The 27,923-nt window shown below is 40.2% G+C and overlaps 1 protein-coding gene across 2 annotated transcripts in view; it reads right to left on the reverse strand.

Annotated features, from left to right (window-relative positions):
* PARD3B (par-3 family cell polarity regulator beta) overlaps positions 1-27,923 on the reverse strand; it is a 1,051,931-nt gene that overhangs the window by 144,309 nt on the left and 879,699 nt on the right. For both annotated transcript variants that reach the window (XM_032637435.1, XM_032637436.1), the window contains one exon: positions 3,342-3,474. In XM_032637435.1, the coding sequence (XP_032493326.1) occupies positions 3,342-3,474 (133 nt within the window). The remainder of the gene's footprint in view (positions 1-3,341; positions 3,475-27,923) is intronic.

Here is a 27,923-nt window from a genome sequence, read left to right on the forward strand (position 1 = left end):
TTTGGCTTAGACGTCTGTATTCCTGGCTAGACTGTGAGTTCCTCCGACATAGAGATGATATATTATTGTTACCAGTACTGCGCTTATGCTAAGGCTGAGCAAATATTGGTTAAAATTGAATAGGAGACACAGAAAAAAGAGAAGGAAAAGAGAGAAAGGTATGAGAGCAAGGGAGAACCCAAGAGAGCAGTAAGAGAAATCTTTGGCTCTGGGCCACTGGGCAGGTGTAACATAGGCAGAAAACTACCCACAAGATGGCCTGGGAAGATGCAGAAAGTCTGAGGGGGGTCAAAGAAAAAAAGAGTGATAAAAATACATTCCAAAAAATATTAATAAGGAGCAGCTTTTCCTAAAAGCATACTCCAAAATTTCTCTAGGATTGTCTTCCAAGTTTCTAATATGCAGCCTGCAAATTTCATTATACATTTCTTGTGCAGAAAATGACGACTGTATCATGACACCTGGCTAAAAGTGACTGTAAACGGCATCCTAATTTCAGAGATGTGAAAAATAAAATAAACAAACAATAAAACCACCAGAAAACTATGAACAGAACCTAATAATCTTTTCAGTGATTCATAGATCCTAATACTCTTTCTGTGATTTTTTTTTTTTTTTTCGGTACGCGGGCCTCTCACTGTTGTGGCCTCTCCCGTTGCGGAGCACAGGCTCCGGACGTGCAGGCTCAGCGGCCATGGCTCACGGGCCCAGCTGCTCCGCGGCATGTGGGATCTTCCCCGACCGGGGCACGAACCCGTGTCCCCTGCACCGGCAGGCGGACTCTCAACCACTGCGCCAGCAGGGAAGCCCTCCGTGATTGTTTTAATAATTTTGGCTTTGAAGACTTTTGTGAGCATACTTTCATTCTTTTTGGCCTTTTAAGAAAGTAGTTATTAGGTAACTTATTTCCCTAATTTCCTTCTCGATAGATCGGAAGTTCCCCAGTATAGTGTGACTCGAGGGGATATTTGTCAGGCCTCTCAGTCTGAGGTACTGGGAGCTTGGGGGATTCTGAGTCCATGACAGTATTTTTTGATGATGCTGGTCCATGTACTGATCTTGTTAGATAAGTAGAACTACTTCAGTGTTTACTGAAGCAATTGGAATCAATGCCCTACTTTTAGACTTGTGAGTCAGAAAGCTTGATGACCACCTGGAGAAGCACCTGGGAGCCCTCTCTTGGGTCCCATCCCTCCCCTTCATGGACTGTCTAACCGTTTTTAACAGGCACCCTCGGTGATCCTGAAGACCAGCCAATCTAGGAACCACAGTCTCATAAAAGCTGCCTTGTTGTGTCTGGCTGACTGGCAGGAATGAAATGGTAACTTTCTAAACTTGCTTTCCTAGATCTCTCCAAAAGTAGCAAGACAACGGGGTGATCTCTCAGGTCTACGGTGGACAAAAGATACTAGTGTTTTTCCTTGGCTTGTGGAGAGGACGGGAAAGGATGCTGAGATTCTAATCCCTGGTTTGGAGTATCACAGCCAATCACAATGAACAGTCATCTTTTATGACAGTGCACTTCCCAAGCATCCCTTTGGGAAGCTGGAGTCCCCAGCTGTCTGGGAAATGTAAAATCAGTCACTCTTGGCAAAGCTCAACACACCCGAGCATGGGAAACACAAATGAAAATAGAGAGACTCTTTTACTCACTAGATTGTTTGTCTGGTTACACATTTGCTCAGCACAGAAACAGAATCATCAAGATAGGGAGGACACAAGTGTGTGGTTATCTAGCTCAGGTTTGATGAAGGTAAGAGGAAACTTTAAATCTCATGAGTGTAAGCATTTCATCCTTCAGCTTGCTTGATGTAAGGAGATCATATAAAGTATGGTCCAAACAACAGGGACTACTTTATCTAAAATTACTTATCTTATTTTGCTCATAGGAATTCACACTGGTTTTGAGAAGGAAGATTTTTCAATGCACTGGACATGGTGGGAACAACTTCCCTTTATTTTATTGTCCATTGGGTTCAGGGAGCAGAGCCTCATGTATAGAGTCTTTCATCAAAGTCAATAAGTCAATCTGATTTAAGCTTGAAATGAATTGTTGTAGATTGTTACTCTGTGAACATCTTTCTCTTCTGTTACTGAGAGTCTAAGTGACCAGTTGCCCCATCACTGTAAATGCCACTCTGCTTAATCCTAACATCTGTGATAAAGCCAGTAAATAGCTGTTTGTTCGGATGTGTAGTCACGGGATGCTTATCTGTGGGAGAGGCTGAGGCCATTTGGTTGGAGATCGCTAATCCTTACTGTGTATTTCTGATTAGTGTTTTTAAACTCTGCCATATAAGGCAGAGTCTATGGGGCTAAGAAATTTCAGTCGCCCTGTGCAACAGTGGTGGATGCTGAAACTGAGTTTGGAGCCCCTGTGTAAAAGTACTAGGTTTCATGCATGAGAAACCACAGTATCCAAGTGAAGACTAGAGGGAATCAGCTCAGTGGCTGGACTCTACTCTCCCTCCTGTGACCTCGTGAACACAAATATGAGTGTGAAAATCAAGAAAGGAAACTTTCCTTTAATACATCGGTCCTTCGAAAGAGCTGGTGTGGCCACCAGGGATAAGATAGTTCCTTATGGGGTTCTCAAAACAGCACTAAAAACTGTAGGAGAAGAGGCAGTAATCATCAAAGAGGATGAGTGAGAACCTTGCCTTCTTGAAAAAGGCAAGAGAATGAATCATGCTATTTTGAAAAAAACCCAGAAAATATCTCTTTAGAGGTCACAATATTCTTTTCTCTTCACAAATGTTGAAGGATTTGGCAAAGAGAACCCTCTAAGAAAAAACTGCCCTTATCTCAAAATAAAATGATCTTAGTGTACTGGTAAGATCAGCAAAATGTATTGTTCAGAGGCAATACACAAACAGTTGATATCTTTGAATTGATATCTTTCGGACCCTTCTGAAATTTATTTCTAATATCATTTTCCAAAGGAGAGATGGCTTATGTTGCATGGTCTGTTAATGCTTGACCAGATGTCTGAGACTCAAGAGATGGAGGGCAAGGATTAAGGCTCAGTAGATGATGGCCAAGATTGCTTGTGTTCTTTAAAATAGCTAACATCTGCTCCATCCCAACAAGCTGGCATACAAGTCCAACAGGGAGTAAATACGAGAGCAATTAAGATGAACTACTGTGCATTAGGGTGGTTTGATTTATAGAAACAACTTCTGTGGGAGAAAATGGCTGTGGTTTAGGTAATGTTCACATCTATGAAACTGAAGTAACCTAGGTATAGCTTGATATGTACAGCGCATTCTTGGCTATGTTCTTCTGCTCTTAACTACATCAGTAAAGATGAATTCAGTGATTGCAATCAGGCATGGACTTACCCAGTGAAGGTCATAGTCAGGTCTTGCTCTTCCTTCACCGTCCTCACATAAAGCGAAAGCTTCCCTCCGAGCCTGATAATACTCCTTCCGCAACTTCTGGATGCGGTCAGTGCTTCCGCTAATGGAACGGCCACTGCAGGACATAATCAGAGGACATAATCAGACAGTCACACAATGTACATCATCCTGGAAACTCGCTTTTTGATTTTTTTTTTTTTTTATCAAAGCAGCTGACATCCAAATTTGGAAGATGCAGTAATATCATACAGACATGCTAGGAGAACTGTGAAATCCCTGGTAATAAAAATAAATAAAAACCAGTCTTTATGTGCATATGTTTAGCTCCAAGGGTCAAAACATCTAACCTGGGATTAATAAATGCCTTTTGAGTGAGAACTTAAGATAAGGTCCTGATCTTTAGAGCAATTAAAAGAGCCATCACCTTTTTCTTATAATCATATGTACAGAGTTTGGTTAAATTTTAATGTAGTAACTCATTTTCTGAAATAAGTGGTGCCAACTTGAGACCAGTTACTTGACCTGAAGGTTGGAGGTGATGCAGAGTTGGCAGGTGCCACTGTTCGTTTTAATGACATGTGTGAATTTTTGGAGTGGGGCTGGAGTACATGTCATTATATGGGTGTGGGCAGGACATAGAGGAAGAGAAGAAGGTGGAAGCCATGTGGAGAAGTACAAAGAAAACTAAAGAGCTGGTCATAGAACATACCATCTTGGTTAGTTGTCCAAGCTTTTCCTCTCTCTACTTAGCTACTTCTTCCTCTCAGGAATTACAGCTTCTCCAGTGACTTATCCAGTCAACCCCACACTAGTCAGCCAGTGGCTCCCTTTTAACTTGGATCTGTCACCATCAGTACCAACAGTACCAACATCACATGATACAGTCAGGGCTAGGAAGCAAGGGGAGGATGCTAGGCAGGCCTCTACAGCTGATCAACTTGTTTGGTTCATCTGAGGCATAACTGAGTGCCCCATTGTGTCAGACCTTATGTTAAGACCTGGGGATCTTAAAACAAACAGAACTCGTTCACAAAAAGCACACAGTCTGGGAGGTGGGGGGCTGAAAGGGATACAGAGGACGACAATCCATGGTGACCAGTGCTGTAGGTGTGCACAGGGCCTCTGGGGACTCACACTGCTTAAGATTTAACAGGGTGAGAGCAGGGCCAAGGAAGGAGACCACAGAAGGCTCTACAGAGGAGGTGACACTTTAGCTGAGTCTTGAAGGATGCACAGGTGCTCAGTAACTGGACAAGTGAGGTGAGGAAATTCCAGGTGGAGGGAAGGGCAATGCAAAGGACAGAAATGAGAAAGCACCCTGCTTTGGGGGGATGCAAGGAGGTCAGTTGGGCAAGCAGTGGTCCTCGGCTTCTTCTGTCCTGCCTCGTACCCATATTGGGTGATGAATGTTCCCTTCCTTCTCTCATTTGGGAAGCAAATTATAATAAAAAGGGAGTGCTGGTACTTTAGGGATATTCTGAACTTACTCTAATAAATGATGAAATATATCACTTGCAAATGTTGGTACTTTAACTCAATTTGTAACAATTAATCATAATGATACTCATATTTCATGGGTATGTGAGAATCACTGCTAGAGTATATACAGGGAATATGGGAGGAAACAGGGAAGAGAGACAGGTGAGACTGAGAAAAGTAGGTAGGGGTCCCACGGTGAAGACCTCTACATGCCAAAAACATCCCCAAGTATTACAGTTGAGCTTTAAGTTTAAATGAGATATCTGATAGAATGAGATATCTGAAAGCAATAGAAAGAAGTCATCTACTATTTTGTTAAAACATTTAAAAATTATACTTAAACTATAAAAGAAAAGGGTGAGTAAACATTTTTTGGAAGGAAAACGTTCTTCCCAAACTAGATTGTAAGTTAATTGAAAGCAGGACCACGTGTCTCAACAACCTCTGTACAAAGTTAGCACAGAGTTCTTGGCTTCCTACCTGCTCTATGGACACCAAGCAGCTTATGCCTTTGTTTAAGAAAAGACAAGTTCTTAGGGATCACATACCTTGATTTTTCTTCAATATGTATTTTTAAAACGTGCAAAGTAGTTCTAACTCTCTTTCCTGACTATACTTTTTTTTTTTGAACAAAAGTTTTCCTCGAGAACTTGGAGAAGATAAAGGTAAGAAAGAAGTGGAACGTCTGATATGCTTTTCTGAACAACGGAAGGCAGGAGAGACAGCACAGCTCAATTCTGAACAGCTTCCCTCACTCTTGAGTGTTCTGAGCTAACTATGGGCCTGCATCCACTGTGCAGGCTTCTGCCCATTACATGCATGTATGAGCCGCGCTTAAACTCACCAGATGAGTTCAATCAACGTGGTGCAAACACAGCATACATAATCTATTAGTTTACCCAAAGAAACCGAAGCACTGAATTCAAGCAGAATGAAGTCATCAGTAATAAAGGAAAAAGAAAGAAACTGATAAGGGACTGTCTTAAAAATGCCCACAATTTTCCTACATTTGTGGGAAAAAATAATCATACTCAGACCGTAAACTATTCTTCCATATGCCAATAAATAAATAAATTTAAAAATACGGGTTTGATCAGATTTCAGTTCTCAGATAGAAGGAATGGGGCAAGAATACAAAATCAGCTGTTTACGATTCAGAAAATCCCCTATGGCTGACAGGAACATGACTATTTACCCAGAGAAGAAATCTGACCTCAGAGAAAAACAGGAAGAAAGTCTAGAAATTCACGGACCATCTAAGTGCAAAACATTCTCCCTTGTGTGAATATTTTAAAGAAGTTATGGGGCACCGTGCAAACCTTTCATGATAAGCCAGGATTACATCGCAACATTCTCTTTTTTTTTTTTCTCTCTCTCTAACCCTCACTCTACTTCTAGTAACTGTATCAGATTTTTTCCCAGGTAGTTGGTTTATATAATACAATTAGGAATAGAAAATTCTGATTTCATCTCTCAGCCCTTCTGTGCAGATAACACACACAGGTTTACCATCAAATCAATAAATATTAAAAAAAATAATAAAACAAAAAACAACACAGCTATTGTAACCAAAGCAGTTAACTGATTCCATTTTGTGTTGAAGAGGTAGAAATTTGAAGAGGAACATAAAAATGCCTTTGTCATAAAGCAGCAATAAGCATAATGCTCATAATTTATGGAACATTTATACAGACAATATATTGATACAGACTTTTAGTTACTCCACTTTCTGCTCAGAGCAGACATCACTAATCACTTACGGCATTCCTTCCCCATAATCCTAGACATGGCCTTAGGATCCTTCTTAACCCAGAACTTCAGAAAGCTACTACCAATCTATAGGAGCTGGAACTTGAGTTGAGTTACATAATTGCTGTGTAACGGGTGTTGTAAATACTTCAGAATCACAGAATACTTAAAGGTAGCTTTTACTGTTTTGCTCCATAGACATGAGGAAGCTGAGGGTCATGGCTAATAGATGTACAAGGTCTAACTTCAAAGAAGGCTCTTTCCACCACTGCTTACTACCTTTCAACCTGCATCTCCTCCTTCATCTCGTTTATATCTTAAAGACTAGGTCTTCTAACAACATACTGGACCAGAATGGAAGTTAAGGCCAGCCTTGAGGAGTTACTTTCTGAGGACTCCTGTTTTTCCTCCCTCTATTTACATGTTAATGGTTCCATTCTCCTGGCTTTATGGAACTTAGTAGTAGAGCTTCTAAGAATTTTGCCTGATAGTTTCAGAAGCAACATTAGCTTATGATGTAACTCACATACTCTTGCAATCATATAAAATCTGGTAAAGTATCAATAATCCCATCTCCAAGTTGCTAGTTAGAAAATTAGGCTTACTGTATTATTTGTTCACTGGATAAGGTAAAGGTTAGCCATTCTTACCAAAAAAGTTCCTATCATAGCTGTATCCATATGTGGGTGACCAACGCCACTCCTGCACTTTCAGTGTGCTGAAATTTTATTTTAAATTAATTCAAGCGGTGTAACAAAACAGATTTATATTGCAGTGATTTCTTGTCAACTATACTGCCTACACCTTTAAAGGCAGATGTACAGTTAAATAGGCTTTTAACACTTTAAAGCTGGAAAGAGTTTCAAGTTGCAATGAAATTCAGAAACCATGTCATTTTCCTCATCGTCACCTATAGTAATATATCCCCAAATGCAATACACATCACAGTAAGGCGTTATCTGCTCCTTTGGAATCTAACCTTATTCTTCCTAGTTCATAATTACCTCAATTGAAATACATTTTAAAATGAGCGTTCATTTGTGCATGCCATAGTCTCCTCCCATTACTACAACAGGCTGGAGAAAAGAAACTCACATTTATTAAGCTCCTATGACGCCTTACGTATAATATTTATGCTTTACATACTTCATCTCATTTAATCCCCCAATTTTTGAGGATGACATTGTTATTAACATTTCACAAATGGGCACGCTGAGGCTCAGATAAGTAGCCCAGCTGGGGAGTGGCGGACCAGGAGACGTGTGACTCCAAAGCCAGTGTTATTTTGACCATACCTTGCTGCCTTGTGAGAAATGCATTAAAATGCAGTGGCATTTTGTAGCAGCAGTGCACAGGCATTTCAAGACAGAGGGAATTTAGCATTTATAGCCATACCTTTTGATATTCTTTTATTTGCACAGACCTTTGTAATAAAAATAGAAATTGAAGGAGCTAAAGTAACAGAAAGACATGCAATGAAGTCTGTATTCATTAAAGAATGATGCTGGAGCAATTGCAGACAGAGATTTCTGGGTAATGAATATTACATCTCTAATAAGCTCATGTGGGAAACCGGCATAAAACTGAATGGGGTGCAAAGGAGATTCAACCTATGACAAAGAACCCACATGAAAGAGAAAGAAACTCTGGATTAGGACCAGGATGGAGAGGCAGCCAGGCTGCTGCTGGTAAGGCTCACCACTGGCTGAACTAGAGGGAGCTAGTCACTGCCAGCAAACCATTGTCCGACTTGTGAATTCACCTGCCATGACTTTGCGTGTATGTCTAAGTGGGCATGCATGTAAATAATGTACCCTAACTATGAATAAATTGTACACAGTTCATTCCAAAGAGCTGTGTCATTTTCAGATAGCCTCAAGTCATGTAGCTCTTCGTTGTCAAGGAGAGGTGTTTGCCACCGGTGAGTAGATACCAGCCTGGGGTCCAGATCTGATGACGCAGTTAAGAACAGTCTTTATAGAATGGAACCTTAACAGGAATATTTCTACCTGGGTGAGATAATCCTTACAAACTCACTGAACAAAACGGTTGAAATTAGATGTATGCGTGTCAACGATAATCAGTAGAATAGGGACTGCTTTGAGTTTGATAGATTATTCAATTTTTTTATGATGTTACTGTACAAATGTTATTTTGATGCTTACCACAGAATATTTTAATTATGTAAACATGGTGTTCGTCTTTCTATATTTACAAAAGGGTGGAATTTTAAAAGTTTTCTCAAAAAGGTTTCCTCCTTTTGAAAGATAGGGAGTGAAGAAAAACACTCTTGCACCCTTTAAGAATGCCAATATGCTATTCTTTCCCTGTTTGTCTCCCCCTGATGGGAAGGGTTGTTTGTCTTATCTTTCTGCATTTAAGGACCTAAGAAATCATCCTAGCTTTAAACTACAAATTTAGCAGTACCACCGTTCTGCCTTAGAAAACAGAGCATATTTTTTTCAAAGTGGGAACAGAGCTCTCAAAGTACGCGGGATTCTGTGGCATTCACACTCTTGATAACATGAATATAATAAAATCTAACTGTCTATATGCAATCTTCTCTTACTAATTATACTTCAAACTCCAAACTAAGTTCTGGAAGAGAATATTCAGCTGAAGACAGTCGGACACAGCTATTACTTATTTTCTGTTGGTGATGAAGATTTCTGTCAAATAAGAAAATTTAGAGATTCTTATAAGTGTACTCAGGATCATTAATTCAAAAGCATTTTGAAGATTTACAGCAACTATAGTCCAATAGCACTTACACTTTCATTCTTCAAATTTAAATTCCATAATGCAAATACATTTATATAGTGTGCCCACATATGCTAAATGAGATTTAGTAATAAACAATGGCTTTTAATGGGGCTTAACTCTATAAAATTCTTCAAATGATATTTTCATACTGGAAAGCTCTGAAAATTATCCAGTGTAAATATTCAGCGAAAATTATGATTATATAAATTCTTTATCTTCTCCCTGCTCCTAATTTTGTAAAAAGAGCATCTAGTTTTTCAAAGGTATATTGACAAATAAGATTTTTCATGGTTTAGTCCAGTGAAATTTTGGAACACAGAACTGACTACCCGTGAACAACATTTGGGAATTTTTCTAATTTCTTTCCCAATTCATCACCACTATGATGGTGACCCCCTTTTTCAATTATTTTTGATTAAAAGTTTCCCCAGATAACAAGAATACGCCTTTCTTCATATGGACCTTTAATTTCTATTAGATTTCAGTTCTTTTGTTGATTAAAACACTCTAAATTAAGAACCCTTTGCTTACTATGATTGCCTATTAATTCCTATATTAAGAGTATGAGTTTAGAAAAAGGGTGAATAATATAATAACAGACAAATTTTTCACATTTAGAATCTCCCTTTATTTCTAGAACTACTTTTGTCAACTATCTCTGACATTATACTTCTTATTAGTAGGTGAAGAAACAATACTTAGACATCTTAAGAGACAATTTAATGTCACATGAAAAACTGGTGGCAGAATCTGAGGGAAAAAACTATGTTCTGTGCTAACACGTTACTTTGAAAAGCATGTATTTGTATAAATTTCGAAGAGTTCAACAAAATTCCTCCAATGTCAAGATCCTGTGGGAAAGCTAAAAAACTGGTCCAGAGAGGGTGATATGCAAGTTAGAGTTATAAAGAAGAACGAACCCTACAAAGCTCGGCCTGTAATCCCGAACATGGTCCTTCCCTCAACCATCCTGACGCTGCCAGTGGCATTTTGACCCAGACGCAACAACCTGACAACGTGACTTGGCTTACCTGGGCTCCTGACTTTGCCATGGCAACCTGAGTCTGACCAGTTGCCTTTCTCCACATCTTTCCTGCTTTAAGCATCTGTTCCCTTTGAGATCCTTATCTTGGTATTTCCATTCCTAGCTCAGTCAACTGACCCTCTGACTCTTATAGCTTGAAGATTTGTCCTGGAAATCTTAACCCTGGACTGGACTTTGACCCCAATGAATCAAGCCTTAGCAGGGTGGGCAGGGGGCGGGGGGCACCTTCCGCTGACACTTTTGATTGCCTAATGGCAAGCATTTCCACTCATACCATGAACCACGGCCACCATTTACCACTGAAAGTAATCTCATTGATGCATGAAGGGCAGCTTTCTCCCATGTGACTGATTGCTGCGATGGAGAATCTTACCAGATCAATGTCATCTCCTCTTCTGATGAAAGGCTCTGCTCTACCTTTGCTCTTTATCACTTGAGACAACTCGAGGCCGCTCTCTAATCAGAACACTCTGCTTCTCTACCTCCGTTTCTAGAGAAGGTGGAAATTTCTTAGAAGTGACACTGACAGTGTTATTCACAATTCAACAACACGTGAGTTATTATTCACGCCTTCAACTCACCATTATAAGCCTGTAACACATAATTGCATTATTCTGATACTGTGCAGTGACCTCCTGGCTGTGTTCAAATTTCAGAAGCTGGTTTTGCCATCAGTCATAAGATACCTATTTGAATAGTATTCTAATATATTTCCTCCAACACAGTTTTTGAGCCTTTAGTAATTTACACAAATACTGGGCACATTCCAATTATGTATAAGCATACGATACATATTGTCTTGAGACAGTTCACCAATTTTATTAACAATACAAAGTATGTGGGGTCACCGAAGGAATTTATCAAGTGTTTCATATGGTAATTTTTGTTTCTTCAGGAAGATTTTAAAATATAGTTGAAAAGTTCACACTGGACGGCGGCAAAATTGCCCTTCATTTCTACTCTACATCTTTTTTAACAAGCATACGTAGATGCAAAGAAAAACAGATTTGGACCAATTTGAAACTGGGCATTCACTTTGTCTTCTGTTAAAGATGACGAACCGTTATAATTCACGTAGTCACAGCTGTTCTTACACGGCTGAAGCACAGTGACATTGCATCACAACTGCATTTAAGTGATGCTTCAGTATTTGAGCTTAGACAAAAATGGGGGCTTGGGGGAAAACAGCAATTTAAGTAGGGACAGTGTTCCCACTGGCTATTCCATGTAATAAGCATAGGCCCCTGGACATGAGCTGAGTTGGCTTCCCTCAGTTGGTGTCAGTTCCTAAGGCCCTCTCATAATACAGGCTTTACACTGTACCGAACATGATCCCCGTGTTTCAAGCTATGCATTACTTGTACAACATGGCCACTGAAATGCAAGCCAACTACTTTAGCTGGTGCTCAACCAAGGGAATAGCCAGCTGATGCTGTGCTAGAAGAATGAGTGTTGGGTGGGTTTAGTGAGAGATGATAGGTAGGTCCAGTATGGCATTCTCCTAAAGTGTTTTTCAAGGTTAATTCTGACTGTACACAACTTTTGTTTTACGTAATGGCTTTAGAAACTTAACCTTAAGACATGATTCCACTTGGAACGTTACAAGTTTTCTCAAAGAGTGTTACGGTCTAAAATAAAATTAGCAAAATAGGGATAAAACGGTAAATGGAAGAAACCTATGAAACGTGTAGCATTTTAATAATATCACGCACAAATTAATGATATCTCACACACACACCTTCTCAAAGAAGTTCTCACCAACAGTTGCAGGACTTGTGAGATAAAATTATTATCTTCTAGGCTTAAATCAAACACAGCTTGAATTTTGGAATACATATCTGACATTTAGATGTGGATTAAACTTTCAGGGTTAATTCTGGGAAAAATAAGCCTGTGTGGGCTGCAGGCCATAAAACCTTGGGAATTTCCTAGGCCTCCATGAAATTCCCTCTTCCTCAGAGGAAACACAGAAGCTCTGTCTCCTCCCAAGGGATCACGGAAGGCCATCAAAGACTGCTGATTCCCAACAGCTGGACACCTAGACCTTTCCTTCTACACAATAAGGAAATAAGGCCTAACTGACTACACAATGTGAGGGACAAGTAAGGAGATTCTAAATGAGTTAGTGCACGGATGGTGTTTTTTCAATTTAGAGGATTATATCAGTCAGGATAAGCTATGGTATTCTGTGCTAATCAAACATCAGTAAATTAAAACAGTAAATTTTTCCTCCCATAACAAGACTTTTTTTCCCCTTCCAAAGGAGGAGGTTGGGAAAATAATAAAAGTGAGAAAGAGAAAAAATATTCAAAAAAAGAACATGTTTTTCAATTGAAAGAAGCTAAAGATTTTGATTTAGGAGCTCAATACTAAATGTTAGGAGTCAAAGCCTTCTAAATACATATGATACAAAAACTAGTTCTTACCTTTGTACCCATTAAAGGGATATACAATAAACTGTCCAAACACCCAGAAGGGATACATGGGCCAGACTTTAATTATCACATATATGGTGTTAAATCATATTATCTCAAAAACACAGAATTCTATATGCCGTGTTCTGATGTGATTAGCATAATTCAGTCCAAGAATTTATTAAGAACATGTTTTGATTCTACCTTAATTCCTTTTGTTCCTTCTACACCTATATGCACAAATGCTGAGCTCTTCTGCAATTTTAAATAGGGTTATAATAATTATCCAATCCAACTCCAAAAAGCCACATAAAAATCTAACATATACGATATGTTATATACTAGGTCCCAAAGGGTGTCGAATCCAAGAATATCCACAGCCCGCATCTCCCTGGGTGTAAAGTGAGCTCTGGTGACCCTGTAACCTCATGCTGACCTTCTGACATCAGGGATTTACAGGATAGAGACAGCTTATACTATAATCTCCTATGGACTGCTTCAGTTGTTTTTAAAAGGTGTTCAGATTCCTACAAATCTTTTCTAAGAGAATGGTGACTTTCTTTTTAGAATAGACTAGATAGTAATAAGCTGATATTAAACTTAGATCATCAACTGCTCTTATAAAAGTTTTCCAGTAGCCTTCTGTTTTCAGATGTGTACATTTATTTAAGCTTTTATTTATTTTTAAATATTGCCATGTCCCTGGCCCTGGTGATGTAAAGGTGATTAAGACCCAGAACCCAGCCCTCAGGGATTTCAGTCTTATAGAGGGAGATAGAAATATAAATAAACGATTACAGGGCAATGTGGCAATTATTATGAAGAAGTGTCATGAGGTATAATGAAGTCCTGCAGTAGCTCAGAGGAGAGGGTGATTCGTTCTGCTTGGGGAGGCTGGGAAAGGCCTCAAGGAGAAAAGGAGAGCAAGGAGGGGGTGCTGGGCATGCCAGTGGAAGGAACATCACATGCCAAGTGGTGGCAACATAAAAGGGCACACGGTTAGGCATGGCAGAAGTGTGGGAAGCGGTTGGAAGAATCCTGGGAAATAAAGCCAGTAGGGCTTGAACAGCTCCATGTGCCAATCTTCCCAAAAGGGAAGATGAAGTAGAATCCTGGACCGATTTCACATAGGGTAGCAGCATCTTCAGAGTCATTCTTTATATCAGGATAGAAGACCTTTACTTTCTGTTTCCACATAACATAACCTATGAAATGAACCAGTTGACCTCCATGCGCCTTTCTTGCACTATATTCACTGATTTCTTGCATATGTGTACAATTCAAGCTAAATGACTGACCACACTACTGGCAAAAGTCACACCTTCTCTTTCTGTTTCCACACCTGTTGAATACTGTACCTTGAGGACCACTTTAGTTCAAGGCAACGCGACATTGAGGCTTTCAATTTGAAAACTGAACGTTTTCTATAACTAGAGCTCCTGGTTAACCAGTAACATTACCTGGTGCTGAAGCATGACCCATCGTTAATAGAGTGATAAATTTCCATTAGAAACAGGGTACTGGCTGCCAAATCAGAGGGCGAAAAGTTAAAAAAACAAAACAAAGAAATGAAACCAACCCCTTACGGGTTGACAATGACTTTTATTTTCACTGGCAGTTTAAGGGAGAGTAGTCACAGAATCTCAGTTAATAAACAGCCATTGCTCCATTCAGGTGAGGTAACAGTACTGCCTGAATATCTGCCCTGGAGCAATTTGTAGCCGTCTTCTTGAAAGTGAATGAAAAGTGAATGAGTCCGTGGGCCATCAAAGAAGAGGGAAAATTAGGCAGTAAGCTGCTGCTGACAGTTGAACCCTATAAATAACCCACAGTGAAAATGAATAAAAAACATGCAGTCTTCCAGCTTGCAGTAGCCTCTCAACAGCCTGACAGTTGCTGGTTTTATCAATAAACATGATGTCAATTACGCCTTTTTATTCATCATGGCGAAGTCATGCGTGGGGAAGAAGTATTTTGGGGTTTTTTGGCACTCCTTACACCAAAGTTTCTCCTCTTTATTTATGTCATGCCGAGGCAAAGCAGCTGTCTGATCTGTAATCTACATGTTACATTAACACTCTTTTTTATTTCTTCCCTAGTTCCAAAAGCTTTATTAGCAACAGCATTTCAGTCGGCTCTCAATTATCCACAGAGATAGGAGGTTTGGAAGAGCATGAAAAATAAGATACTAGGGATGATTTTGAAAACTCTTATTTAAGCCAACAACTTTAGTTTCTTTCCCAACAAGTGTTTTCCCAGAGCTGCAAACCATCCCCCAATTAATTGACTTGATTCACATTCTTTCCCTTGCCTGGCCCCTTGTTTGGGTAAGGTACTAATGAGCAGAAAAAAGGCCAAAAGGCAGGCAGGACCGAGAAAAACAGAGGCACTACAAAGACTCAAATGGGGAGCACAGAAACTGGATGGTAGAGAGTTAATGACCCAGGAAACATTCCCCTAAAGGATTTACCAGGTACCTAGAGAGATGTAATCTTTCAGATTAAAAAGTAACAGGTATGAGTTTTCTAAGTGGACAAACTGAGAGCAAAACGTTATGTGGAGCACGGTGATAGAATTAATGAGTACTCACATATCCAGCTCAAAGAAGCCTGTGGGTTACTGTGTTTCCTGAATTCTGCTGTTTGTCGTGAACTTTATTACTCCCCATTCCACTAAGAACTATTTTTTTCTCCCTATTTGCAGATAGATTAAGTATAGTCATTCAGATGTCATTAGTTCATCCTTTGTTAAAGAAACTCGTTCTTAGGAATGAAAAATGAAGAACGCAGTGAGTGGCATTGCATTATTTTGCGATCCCACATTAAGATGAAAGACAGAAGTATCACATTGTTTTCGAGATATTCCTATCCTATAACAAAATCATCTTTTATCCAAGTGTAAACAAGCCCACTACCTATAAGCTTCCCCCCACCCTAAGTTCTACATAAAATATAAGCCACAAGGCTTAAATTGAATCACTACATTATTTCTTTATGTATTACTTACCTTGACATTTCTTAAACTGAATGCTTACTGTATATCTAAGAGAGCTTCTAAATTTATAACCTACCAAAAGAGGGAAATTATTTCCTCTTCTTCAAAGAAGCTTTTTCATACTGTATCCAACATATCTGGGGAATTGGAGGGAGAAAAAGGAGAGTGGGGAGAGAGGAGGAGCCAGAGAAAAGAGCTAATGGTCAAAATGCATCCTTATAATAAAATGAGCTTCTTAATGGATGCTCACTACAGGAATAACATTAATCCAGTATTAGGACGTTCACTGGAAAAAATATGAATGTAATTTATCTTTTTAACTGTCAGCTGCATTTCTAAAGCTCTGAAGTCTGTAGCTTCCAGGGGCCTTTTGTCTTTCTGCCATGGCAGGAATATCTTGGACAGCTGTAAGAGCTTTCTAAGCTATCTTTCTCAAAATCCATTAGCTAACTCAAGGAACCTAATTAGAGCTGCCATTTTGATGGAGCATACTGAATGCTCAGTACAAACTAGTAACACCATCGATGTTTACTAGAAATCACAAAACCCAAAGTGCTCCATTCCCTATGAATATTAATGGGAATGCAGCAAACAAAATATTTATTAAAACATACGCTTAATACCATCAAGGTTTACAGACAGAGATTGAAAGGGAGAGGGAGAGGCACACACTTGAATTTGACGGCATGTGCCCAGGAATACACAATAAACCAAGATTTATACTGAAGCAGCATGTAATCATTATTTTATGCCCCTCCCACTTGTCTCCCTCGGTTTTGCACCCTGGAATTCAGCAGCTCACAGCTGGGAAGACAGATGTGAGTCTAGAGAAGTCTGGAGAAGGGGGTGGAGGGAGTCTTTGTTTTTTAACAGCTGCTGAGTGCCACAAATTCTTGTCAGTGGGGAAATAAGTCTTGGTTCTCTATAAAATCAGCAGCACGATGACGTCAGTACGTTCTACCCTCCTCTAAATGAGGGTGTCACCAGATTAATCCAGCTAGCTATTATCCCACATACCCACCTGGGAAGCATTTCTGCCAGGGCACGGCCCTGAATCAAGGGGTGTCTAAGGCTTGATGTATCCCTGCTGTTGTGCAGGTCGGGCTCCCACTGCCCGTGTTGGGTAGACACACACAGGGATAGACACACACGCTCCTGCTGAGGCCCAGAAGACTCTGTTCCTCATTCTCTTCTCTTGGGAGCAATTAAAGGACCTTTGTGAATTGTTACTGTCCAGCAGCCCTCAAGCTGTTGCCTCCTGTCTCTCTTTCCCCCTTTTCACCAGACTTTAAAAAAGAATCACCTCTGTTGTCTCCTTCTGTCATTTGCTATCCTCTCTTTTGGGCTGATGACAATCTGGCTTGCACCTTCACTGCTGTTAAAACTGTTCTCTGGGGCTTCCCAGGTGGCGCAGTGGTTGAGATGCAGGCGGACACGGGTTCGTGCCCCGGTCCGGGAGGATCCCACACGCCACAGAGCGGCTGGGCCCGTGAGCCATGGCCGCTGAGCCTGCGCGTCCGGAGCCTGTGCTCCGCAACGGGAGAGGCCACAACCGTGAGAGGCCCGCGTACCGCAAAACAACAACAACAAAACAAACAAACAAACAAAAAACCGTTCTCTGGAGGCTCAGGCAAACCCTAGCCTCTGCAGGACTAGACACCGGACAGCAACCTCCCTCCTTCTTTGTTTCCTTTCTACTTCCTCAATTTCATAGTGCGTTTCCTTCAATGCCCCTCCCACTGTTCTCTAAACACAGGCCTTCTCTAGGATTCTCTAACTGATTCTTGTCCATATTTTCAATCTGGGGATACTGTTCACTCCTAGGGCTTTATCACATTCGTTCTCGTGGTCACCCATTTACTCACCCATCCATTCAACGATCACTGAAGTGCCTCAGATGGGGCACGTCCTCAACACAACTTGCCTAGATGAAGACGCACATCTCTACCTGGGACACCACGAGGGAGCTCCAAGGACCATGCTCAGCCCTTGCTCCTCATTTGTACCTGAAATGTACCAACACCTTACACTCAACATGTTCAGAAACAATTTCCTCACGTCTCTCCTGAAATCTACTTTCCCTCCTGTCTTCCTGGCTTTTTCATTGCTTTCCCACGTTCATCTAGGCTTAAAACAATGATTGGCATTCAGAGCACAGGCTCTGGATCCAGGCTGCCTGGGTTCGGATTCTGGTTCTGCCACTTCCCTTCTCCCTGCCTTGGGGAAGTAACTATCTATCTGTGAAATGGGGATGACGATAGTAAGAACTCAGAGGATTGTTTTGAGGATTAAATGAGCTACTACATTTAAAGTAGTTAGAATAGTGCCTAGCACATAGTAAGGACTCAATTTTAAAAGCTGCTACTGTGATTGTCAGTGTTATCTTATGTTACCGCTGACTTTTCTCCCACATAGTCTACATCCAATTGGTTGTAATCAATTACCTCTAGCACTGTGCCTCCCGTGCATTCCTTCTTCCACAAGCCTAGTGCACACACCCCTTGCTCAGACCATGATAACAGCTTGGTAGCTAGTCTCTCTACCCCAACTCCATGCTAATCTGTTGCCACATTAGCCTTTCTAAGGTATGGCTCTGCTCATGTAACTCTCCTGCTCTAAAGGCCTCTTGGCTCTCTTCCCATTGCTACACCTCCGACCCAGCCTTCTTCTCCTCCAGCCTCCCTTGCAGTCTCCAGGGAAACTTTAATTGTTCCCTAAACCTATCCTCAGTTCTCACCCCCTCCTCCATGCCTTTGTCCGCACTACCTCTTCTACCTGTCATTCTTTCCCCTTATTTTTAAACAATATAGTTAAGATGATATCCTTCTTTTCTTTAAAAAGGTCCACCGCCTTGTCGTTATGTGCAGACTAATTCTCCCGTGGTCTCTGTTCCCCAAATTGGCCCCTGCTTCTCTCTCCGTCTCATCCTGACTGTTCTCTACCGTGCCTAGCAGCTTATCTCTTACTCTCCCCCCGTTCCTTGCACAGCCTAAGCTTGTCACAGACCCAGGAATCTGTACTTGCTGTTCTTTCTGCCTGACACTGTCTGCCTCAAGCGTTTCCAGGCATGTTCTCCCTTATCAGGGGGGCTTCTCTGGCTGTCTCATCTTTAGACCCTTCAAGTCCCTCCCTCCCAGTCCACCTGCTTGTTTCCTCTGCAGCACTGGTCACTCTGGGAACACATCTTCACTGTTACTTGTTCCCTTTTCTCCGTCTGCTGACCTCCACAAGAATACCAGATGTGCAAGAGCAGGGACCTTCCACATCCTGTCCACAGCTGTCTTTCCAGTGTCAGTGCCTGGCACAGTAACTAAAGGGATGGTTCTCTACCTGTGAAATCCTTCAAGATTCTTACATTGATTCAGCAAGCATTTATTGAGCGTCTACTATTCACGGGCAATGGTTCTAGGCCCTGGGAATATAGGAGGAGTACAAGACACACAACTGTGTAGCCTTATGTTCTAGCAGGTGAGTGAGACAATACACAAACCAGTGGAAAAGGATATCAAGCAGAGGTAAGTGCCACCCGGATCCTTAAAATACCATATGGTGATAAGGGAGTGACCGGGTGGCTACTTGAGACTAAGCAGTCAAGAAAGGCCTTTCTCTTTTAAGCTAAGGTCTGAATTATAAGAAGGAACCATGCACGAGCATCTCTATGAAGAACATTCGAGAAAGGGAGGCCAGCTGGAGCTAAAGCCCAAAGGATGAGGGAATGAGTGTGATGAATTAAAGGAACAGAAAGAAAGAGTGGCTGGAGCTTCATACCCAAGGGATAGATGTTAAGTGACGAGGTCAAGTAGACAGGCAAGACAGATTACACGTGCTTTGCAGGACCTGTTAAGATCTTTGGATTTTACTCTGAGTGAAATGAGACCATGTTAGAAGATGTTAAAGCGGGAAGAAACATGATCTAATTTAAATATTTAGAAGACAATTCCAGCTTTTCTGTGGAGGACAGAATAGAGATGCTTGCAGGAGTGCAAGTGAGAAAAGATGGAGGTCTTTAGGGCGTTAGGATCATTCATGTCTTATAGAGTTTAAATCTTCGTTTAATCCCCAACCACTAGCAGCTAAGCAATGTGAGGAGTTTAATCATTCCCATGTCTTCTGCAGAACAGGTTCCACTGCCCTCACCTAGGATGTGTTCAGTAAACAAAATTTTGCGGGAGTGGAAAACAAGATAGTGATTTAAGAAAATGTGCCATGAGAAGTGGGAAGCAAAAGGGAGGAAACAATGGTGCTACTTAAGGGTGAGGAAGGGTCTGTGCATGGGGGTGCGAGGTGGGGGTGGGAGAGAGGGTAGGGCCACAACCACTCAGCGACACCATTAGCTGCTGCGCGGAAGGTGATTTCTTTTCTGGATCCCTCTTTCTCAGGCTCATAAGCTGAACACTGCGGGTACCTCCCTAATGGTTTGGTACAAGCTACTTTGCCATTTCTAGGTATTGCCCAGCTAGCTGACTATTTAAAGAAGTTTCTACAGTTTCTGAAGTTTTCTTTACTGCATCGTATTTTCATGGCCTCCCGTTCTCAGCCAGCAATTGCTATAATGTCTCAGTGCCATCCACTCCCATAAGAATTGTCCAGCCAGGCAGCAATGCACTTGGCTTATTAATGCTCATGGAATATACGTGCGCTGAAATGATGTTATGGGAAACCTTTTCTGTGCTACTTCATGCTAAATACAGCATGCACACTTCCAGGTGAAACTGTCCGGAAACTGGGAGCGTCCAAGCTAGCACACTTGAGAGAAGGTAGGCTGGCACGATTTGCTGACCTTTAGCTTTGAATTAAATTTACCTCCTCATCCTCATGAGAGTCTAGCTGCCAAATAGCACTCGACTCTGATTAATAAAGTTTTCTAATAAGCATATCACTTTCTAGCGCTCTGCGGAGGTAGCGGAAATCTTGAGCAGGGCTAAAGGGAGACCTTCCAAATGGGAATATTACATTCTATACCCAGTACAATCAAAATCATTCCCTTGGTTGTCAAGGCAAGTCCAGCTCTGGGTAAAAGAGAACCGACTGCGATGTTAGAAACGGGATGTGGTCACTGCCCATGAAGTCAGCCCAGCAGAAGACTTAGAAAACCGTGAAAACCCACTCAACCTGATGCTCCAGGTTAATCTAGAATTCAATGACCCACATTTTCAAGTGCTCGCAATTCACATTTTCAGGAGAAACTGGTTGGACCTAGTAAAGGGGCTTATAGAGGGACGAGTAGGTAAGTCTATGCAGGGTAACTGGGAAGCTCTTAGGACTTACCCACTGCATCCAGGCTGATGACAGAAATTCTGCCTTAATTTAGTCCAAGGCTTTGATCTCCGTTAAAATACAGAAGGTGCTGGATGTCTATCTCTGTAAGACATCACTCACCTGTATGTGAGTTAATGCTTTGATACCAGGAGAGAAAGTTGCTGAACCTGAGGGCCTTGAAGACTTGGTGGGTGGTTGCGTGAGGAGGAGAGGGGCTTCCCAAACGAAACCTCTCCTTGTTCCACGTTCCTTTCCACGCCTAGTTCTGCGCCGGGGTATTAGTGGTACTGAAGACCAGTCACTGATGGCCCCAAAAATGGACTGAGTGCTTGCCTTTGTGTGAAGATTCAAGAAGAAAACTATGAAACTTCTCTCAAAGAAACCAAAAGGCCTTTCCCATGCTTGTGATTTTCCTTTCCATCTTTTTCATGAACACTCAACTCCTTGCAAACGCATTCAGAGTTCAACAATGGTAATTCAGGGTGATAAGGTGGATATTGTCTCCCACACTGCAGTGCTCTATACTGAAATCTCAGGGACCATAAACACTGAAGTCCTTCCTTCTGCACTCCCTAGACACAAGAGCGAGAAGGAAAGCCTACAAGTATGTGCTTTTTAAAGTGTTTTTACTGAGCACGAGTCCGACAACAAGGAAAGACGTCTGTTTACCTCTAGAAATCTTTTCAGCTGTTGCCATTTTGTTGCTTTTGTTAAAACCAATGCCTCCAATTTCTTACTCGAGACACTGAGACATATTCCACAACTGCACACTTCAGGGCAACTGAGTATTAAAAGAGGATTCATACAGTTGAGGTATGACTCAAATTTTGTGGGAGACAGCAGCTAGAATGGCAAAGAGAGTGAACCTATAAAACAATTCAGGAGTAATGTTTCCATACACATCTTCTACTCTGCACCAAAGAGAATATTCACAGAGTTGCTGTAAAAATATAGAAGCCAGACTCACCGTCAGTGTGCTTATCCACTCATAAAATATTTTAGATAGCTAATTACATAATAACCTGAAGCATATTCCTTGTTGTATAAAGGGGGAAACACTGTAAAAGGGCAAAAGTAAACGTTTGTACAGTTCAGGACTAAGCTGTGCATCAGGGATTCACGTTTAAGACTTGAAACCCTGCAATCTGACAAACAAAAGTCCAGACATACAGTTACTGAATTTTGTTTGAAGTGTATCTTCACATACAACCAACTTGGAATTCACACACGAATAAAAAGAAATGTGAAAACACCACTGCCATAGACAAGCAACAGATGTTTTCATTATACCACCAGAATATGCAAGGCAAAAGGTTAATATTTTTAAGGGGAAAAAATGTTAATGCTGTGACCACGAAATAACATGAAACAAATGGCATGATTAGGAGATGAACTTTTCAGCTAGTAAGTTTGAGAAATGATTCCTAAGTCTTCTAGGGGGCTACAAATGGTTCATGTGGGACCCCCAAATCAAAACTTTACTTTCAATGTCTTGCACACTGTAACTCTAATAAGAGGATAATGCAAAACTCATCCATGCTGTTTAAAAAAAAAAAAAATTAGGACTACAGGCAGATGATCCAGTTCAGGAATAATGCTATGAATATAAAACATTTTCAAACCAAGCGGAGGTCCAATAGATGTAGCATCAGAACTTTCTATTCCACGTTCACAGTTGTAGTTTAGCGCTTGGAAGAGTCAAAGGCTACTCAGAAATTCATGCGTTAAGGGTAGTGATTGAAAACAAATGGAGTGAGAAGCCTACTTAACATGGATTTTCACTGGTGCTTCTTTTAAGAAAAAAAATAAAAAGGAAGCTTCACCATTCTACCTAATTCATTCACTAGAAAATGTTAAATTAAGTCATTTGCAGTCAAAATGAACAAACTGGAGGTCTGCCTAGGTGCAGACCTACGTGCGTGCCAACCACAGCCAGTCTGGCCAAGGAGACAGCTAACTGTCGATTGTTCCTTCCATTGTTTGTCCATTAGGGTAAATCCAGCTCGTGGACACTGAACCTTTCAAAGACAAAGAACTGCATTAATTTTGTACTTCTGGAGCGCTTAATAAATCTGACACTGTCTGGTGGTTTTCTTCATTTTCCACCACTTGACAGCTACTGGGATCACAAGTTTCAGAGAATCTATTTTCCTGTGTAAAATTAACAGCAATAAAACAAGTTCAATGGAATATGACCGAATCACAGAGCTCATCATATCATGGAATTTCAAAAAGAATCTGGGAAGCATACTAGAGGGCATTTGTACTGTACATGTAAATTCAAAATACTGCTCTGAATCGGAGGCATTCATTTAATATGAAAACAAATATGAGGCCACTTTGCAGAGGCAAACGGGATGCCTGTCACCAAAGAGCAGCCTCATGTGGTAGAGGCTCCTCAGAGCAACACTCAGGACTTTTTCTTTCTTAGGCTGACGTTTGTATTGAATCAAGTAAGTTCTTCATAATTTTTCTTTTCTAATGGATTTTCCCCCTGTGTATGTTTGCAGGGGTGGGGGGGGAAGAAAAGCAAAGGGCAGCAAAACCAGACTTAAGTGCTTGGCAAATGGTCTTCCTGAATCTGTACCTCATAAATCCTATAAAATGTTATATTTCAACAATAGGCTGGAAAAGCTTTTCTCTCTGCAATGATGAAGCCCAGCTTCAAAATTTATAGTTCATCTCAGAAATGGACTATAAAAAGAGACTGACTTAGCTGTCTATCAAGTAAGCCTGACAATAGCAAATAAGGTGTGAGCTTTCAATGTCAAATATATATTTAATATTAAAATTCTCCAATTAAACATTGCAAAAGGGTTTCCTCTGCAACACATTCTGATGGGAGTGGTGATAGATGGAGTCTGGGTTGTCACAGCAATGTCCAGACCCTGATGTGACGTTTCTTTCACTATCTACTGTGAGGGTCTTATTTTTCTAATATTGCCCATTCAAAGGGATGCTATTCTATTAGCAGTAAGGCTGAGTCGATTAAAACAAGATCCAAACAGATGTGGCTTAGTTCCGTGCATAAGAGACCCAGGTGTGTAATCATTCATTTTTGTCAAGGGGGGGGTATAAAAACCTGCCTCCAAATATGTCTTGATAAATCCAAATAGATTTTTTGAGGGAAGAAGTGGAGGTTGATTCCAATAACTATTCCTCCTGGTAATGGAACAAGGCTGAGACACAAAAAACTTCTAATGGTAATTTGGAACAGGCATGACTTCCATAAAAATGCTTAACCTCACTAGAAAGCTGAGAAGTTCAAAGTAAAATGATAAGGTACTATTTTTCACCAATCAAATTAACAAAGATTTAGGGGGGAAAAGAGATAGTATTCAATGTTTTCAGGTGGGAGTGAAATGAACTCTCTCCTACATTGCTTGGTGGAAGCATTACTTGCTTCAATTTTTCTGGGAAATTGTTGGTAACATGTTTCAAACTTGATGCGTCTTCCCCTTCTAGGAATCTTAAGGAAATAATCCAAGCTATATAGCAAGATGTATGTACAAAGGTGCTTATCAGGGAGTAATTTGTAACACTGAAAACTCTGAAACACCCTAAACGTCTAGCACTAAGAACAAGGGTTACATAAATTAAGGTACAGTTATATAGTGGTGTTTTAGGTAACCATTGAAAGTAATAATTTTGAAAAGATTAATTGGCACAGGAAGAGATCACAGTATGATGGTAGAAAAGATACTAAAATTTATATATGCATGTAGATACTATATACATATATAGATGTATGAGCAGTATGCACACACAAGTTTTATATTTTATATACAGTGATATATATAGAAAAAAGACTGGAAGAAATACTCCAAACTGTGAAGGATGGTCAACTCTGGATTGTGGGATAATTGGTGATTTGATTTTTGTTTTCTACTTCTACTGTTCGGTTGCTAAATTTAATACAAAATACTTATCATAGAAAATTTAGAAAATAACAGTATATCTTTAAATAATGAAAATATAAAAAAGAAGGTCTATAGCGCTAGAGCCAGAACTAACTAGAATGGAGTCGAAATTGGGTATTTATTACTGGGTAGTTTGGGAAGGGTTTCTTTTCTATCAGATTTAGCTTCCTCCTCTTCCTTATTAGAAAGAAAGGTTATAGTGAAGGATGAAATGGGAATGTGTGCGTGAAAGTGCTCTGTAACCCAGAGGAAAGCTACAAATATGACAGAGAAAGAGTAAGAAAGCATTTCACGTGGGACATAGAGGTTGAAGATTAAGTTTACAAAAATATAATTTGGTAGCAGAGGGGTCATTTAATTTAACAAAGAAAAGAGTATTTCCCTACTCAGAAGATGGCAGACTGAATTACAAATTTAAAAATATATACACAAGATGTTATATTGGGAAATGTATAGGAAAGAAGCATTTCAGTTAGTGCATGCCACTTTCCTGCTGAATTTTATTTCAGCTTTTACTAACAAGTAGATATCACCAACATTAATGAGTGAAATGTGCCCTACTGTCAGGCAGCATAAAACCAGTAGCGTCTAAACAATTTGGGATTGTAAAACCGTCTAATGGAGCTTAATAAGAAAGCTAACATTTAGACACAACAGGGCTGAGACAAGATGTGACAGCTACCATAACACAGAATCTCATTATTTTGTTGGTCGTCTGAATCACAAAGAGAATTTTAAGTTTGTTTGTATTTTTCATAACTGATCCATGAAAAATTAACCTGTGATTTGAAAGGCAGAATATTGCAATGGGTAATATGCTAAATTTATGAAAGCAGTCCTCCTTTTATTAATGGGAAAAGGAGAGTTTTGAGAGGTCTGCCAGTTGAAAATGATCATGAGAGATGAGGACAGTGGGCAACTATCTGGGGACTATATAGTGCAAAAACTACCATGGGAGACTTCCTAATCCAGAGCTCTCTTTCATGAGCTTCTCAAGGAGTTGCCAGCAATTGCATAATGCCAAGCTTCTGGCCACCTCAGCTTTCATTTTTGGTCATTCTCTTTCTTTTTTAATTTTCTTGGTCATCAGTTGGTATTCCATCTAATGCAAGTGACTGCCCATTTCTCTGCTAATAGCTGTCTCTTGATTTTTCCTGTATTCAGCTTCCCACACTCTCATTTGTCTCCCTTCTCCCTTCTGAGAACCACACAATCCTAGGACTAGAAGGGACGTCTAGAGCTCATCCTTCTCTCTACTTATCTGACTGACTATAAATACCCAAGGTTGATGACTATGCAAGGTTTCAAATGTCCGCACAACCTGAGAGCTGGGAGGACCGTTTTTCAACATCTTGTTTTGCCCTACTTGGCTGCTTCTTCTGGGAATTAAGCACCAAGTAAGTTTTAAGAATAGAGAATTATTAATCCTTAGGAATGTAACAGGTAAAGTCTTGAGAGAGACAAACACATGGAAATCAAGAGAATGTTTTTCAGCCCCCCCGCCCTCTTATGGTATAAATTATTATTACATCATACATTATATATCATCACATGTTATATATGTGACAAAATATTTATTATTATAAAACACAATATGATGGTCCCTATGTACGTTTTTTTAAAACAAAACTTCACTGTTTTAATAACGGACAAAATTTAAAATATATTGTTTGACTGATTCTTGAAAAAAGTGAACAACTTGGCTCTAATCTTAAGAAAACCAGGACAACTTTGAAAGGCACTAAAGAGAAATTGTGCGTGTGTGTGTGTGCAAATCTGGAGGTTTAGTTTTTCTTCTTAGCTTTCCATGACTTCATGAATTGAGTAGAAAACTCAAATTATATAGTTTACATATCCTGTGTTACCTTCAGAGAATAACAGTATTCACCTATTTACACCTTTCATAAGCCAGCACAGTAGAAAGAAATCTAATTCCAAGATTATAAAAGCATTCTGGCTAGAGGAAAGCCCAGCTAAACAGAAGAGCCCTCAGACACACTGAGCACTGACAGCACCCAACCTCGCTCTTTTCTGTTCCAAGTAGGCTGAGTGACGATTTCCTCTTCTCTATGGCTGGGTATCCCTGGGTTAGTGATGCTTCTGTAAAGAGGGTTTGACAACAATGGAGAGCCTCCTGCCTGCTAAACAAAAAGTGACAACTCCATTTGAAAGCTGTCCATAGATGTATTCTATGTGCAGAAATTATCTGTGACAACCCGGATCAAAACAGAGTTTCATTTCACTTGGAAGGTAAATGGACAATACAATAGGTTACCTTGAATGTTACCACTTTGTCCAATTAAAGGTTAAAGTATTTTCTAGTGAGTTTCTCATAGATTACTATTTTTAAGCTTAGAAAATAAAATAGGTTTTCACTGATAATGACTTTTTTTAAAGCCAATGCTTGCAATTGAAGAAAAACATTTATCTAGAAAAAGATATATGGATATATCAATTTGAAAACCTAGCTCTGGTTACATAAAACTGAATGTTTCTATATATGAATCCACAGATGTACCTGGGCAACTTTACCCTAAGATTTTTCATTTCACTCCTAATATTTGGAACCCACCTTAACAACAAACGTCAACACGGACCCGCCTGCAAAGACAAAACTGTGAACACATTTCTAGTCTCTGAATTAAAGGATACGAGCCAGGACAAAACTTGCAATTTATCAAATATCAGACTACAAGGATCAAACCTCCCTTCTGATGTCTGATACGCATCATTCCTGGGCTTGAAAAATCACAACAGACTTTGTTTTAAAGAACACTTTCATGCCCACCTGTCTATCATAGGCCAGGGTGCTACTTTAGAGATTCCCATGATTCTAGTGTAAATTCCACAATTTTTTCATACTATTTAACATAGACGCAAACATTACTTTCTCTGTCTACTTCACAAATGATCTCTTTAACTCTTATACCTGTATGACTCA

This window comes from Phocoena sinus, chromosome 7 (assembly GCF_008692025.1).
Source record: "Phocoena sinus isolate mPhoSin1 chromosome 7, mPhoSin1.pri, whole genome shotgun sequence".
NCBI classification, from domain to species: domain Eukaryota; kingdom Metazoa; phylum Chordata; class Mammalia; order Artiodactyla; family Phocoenidae; genus Phocoena; species Phocoena sinus.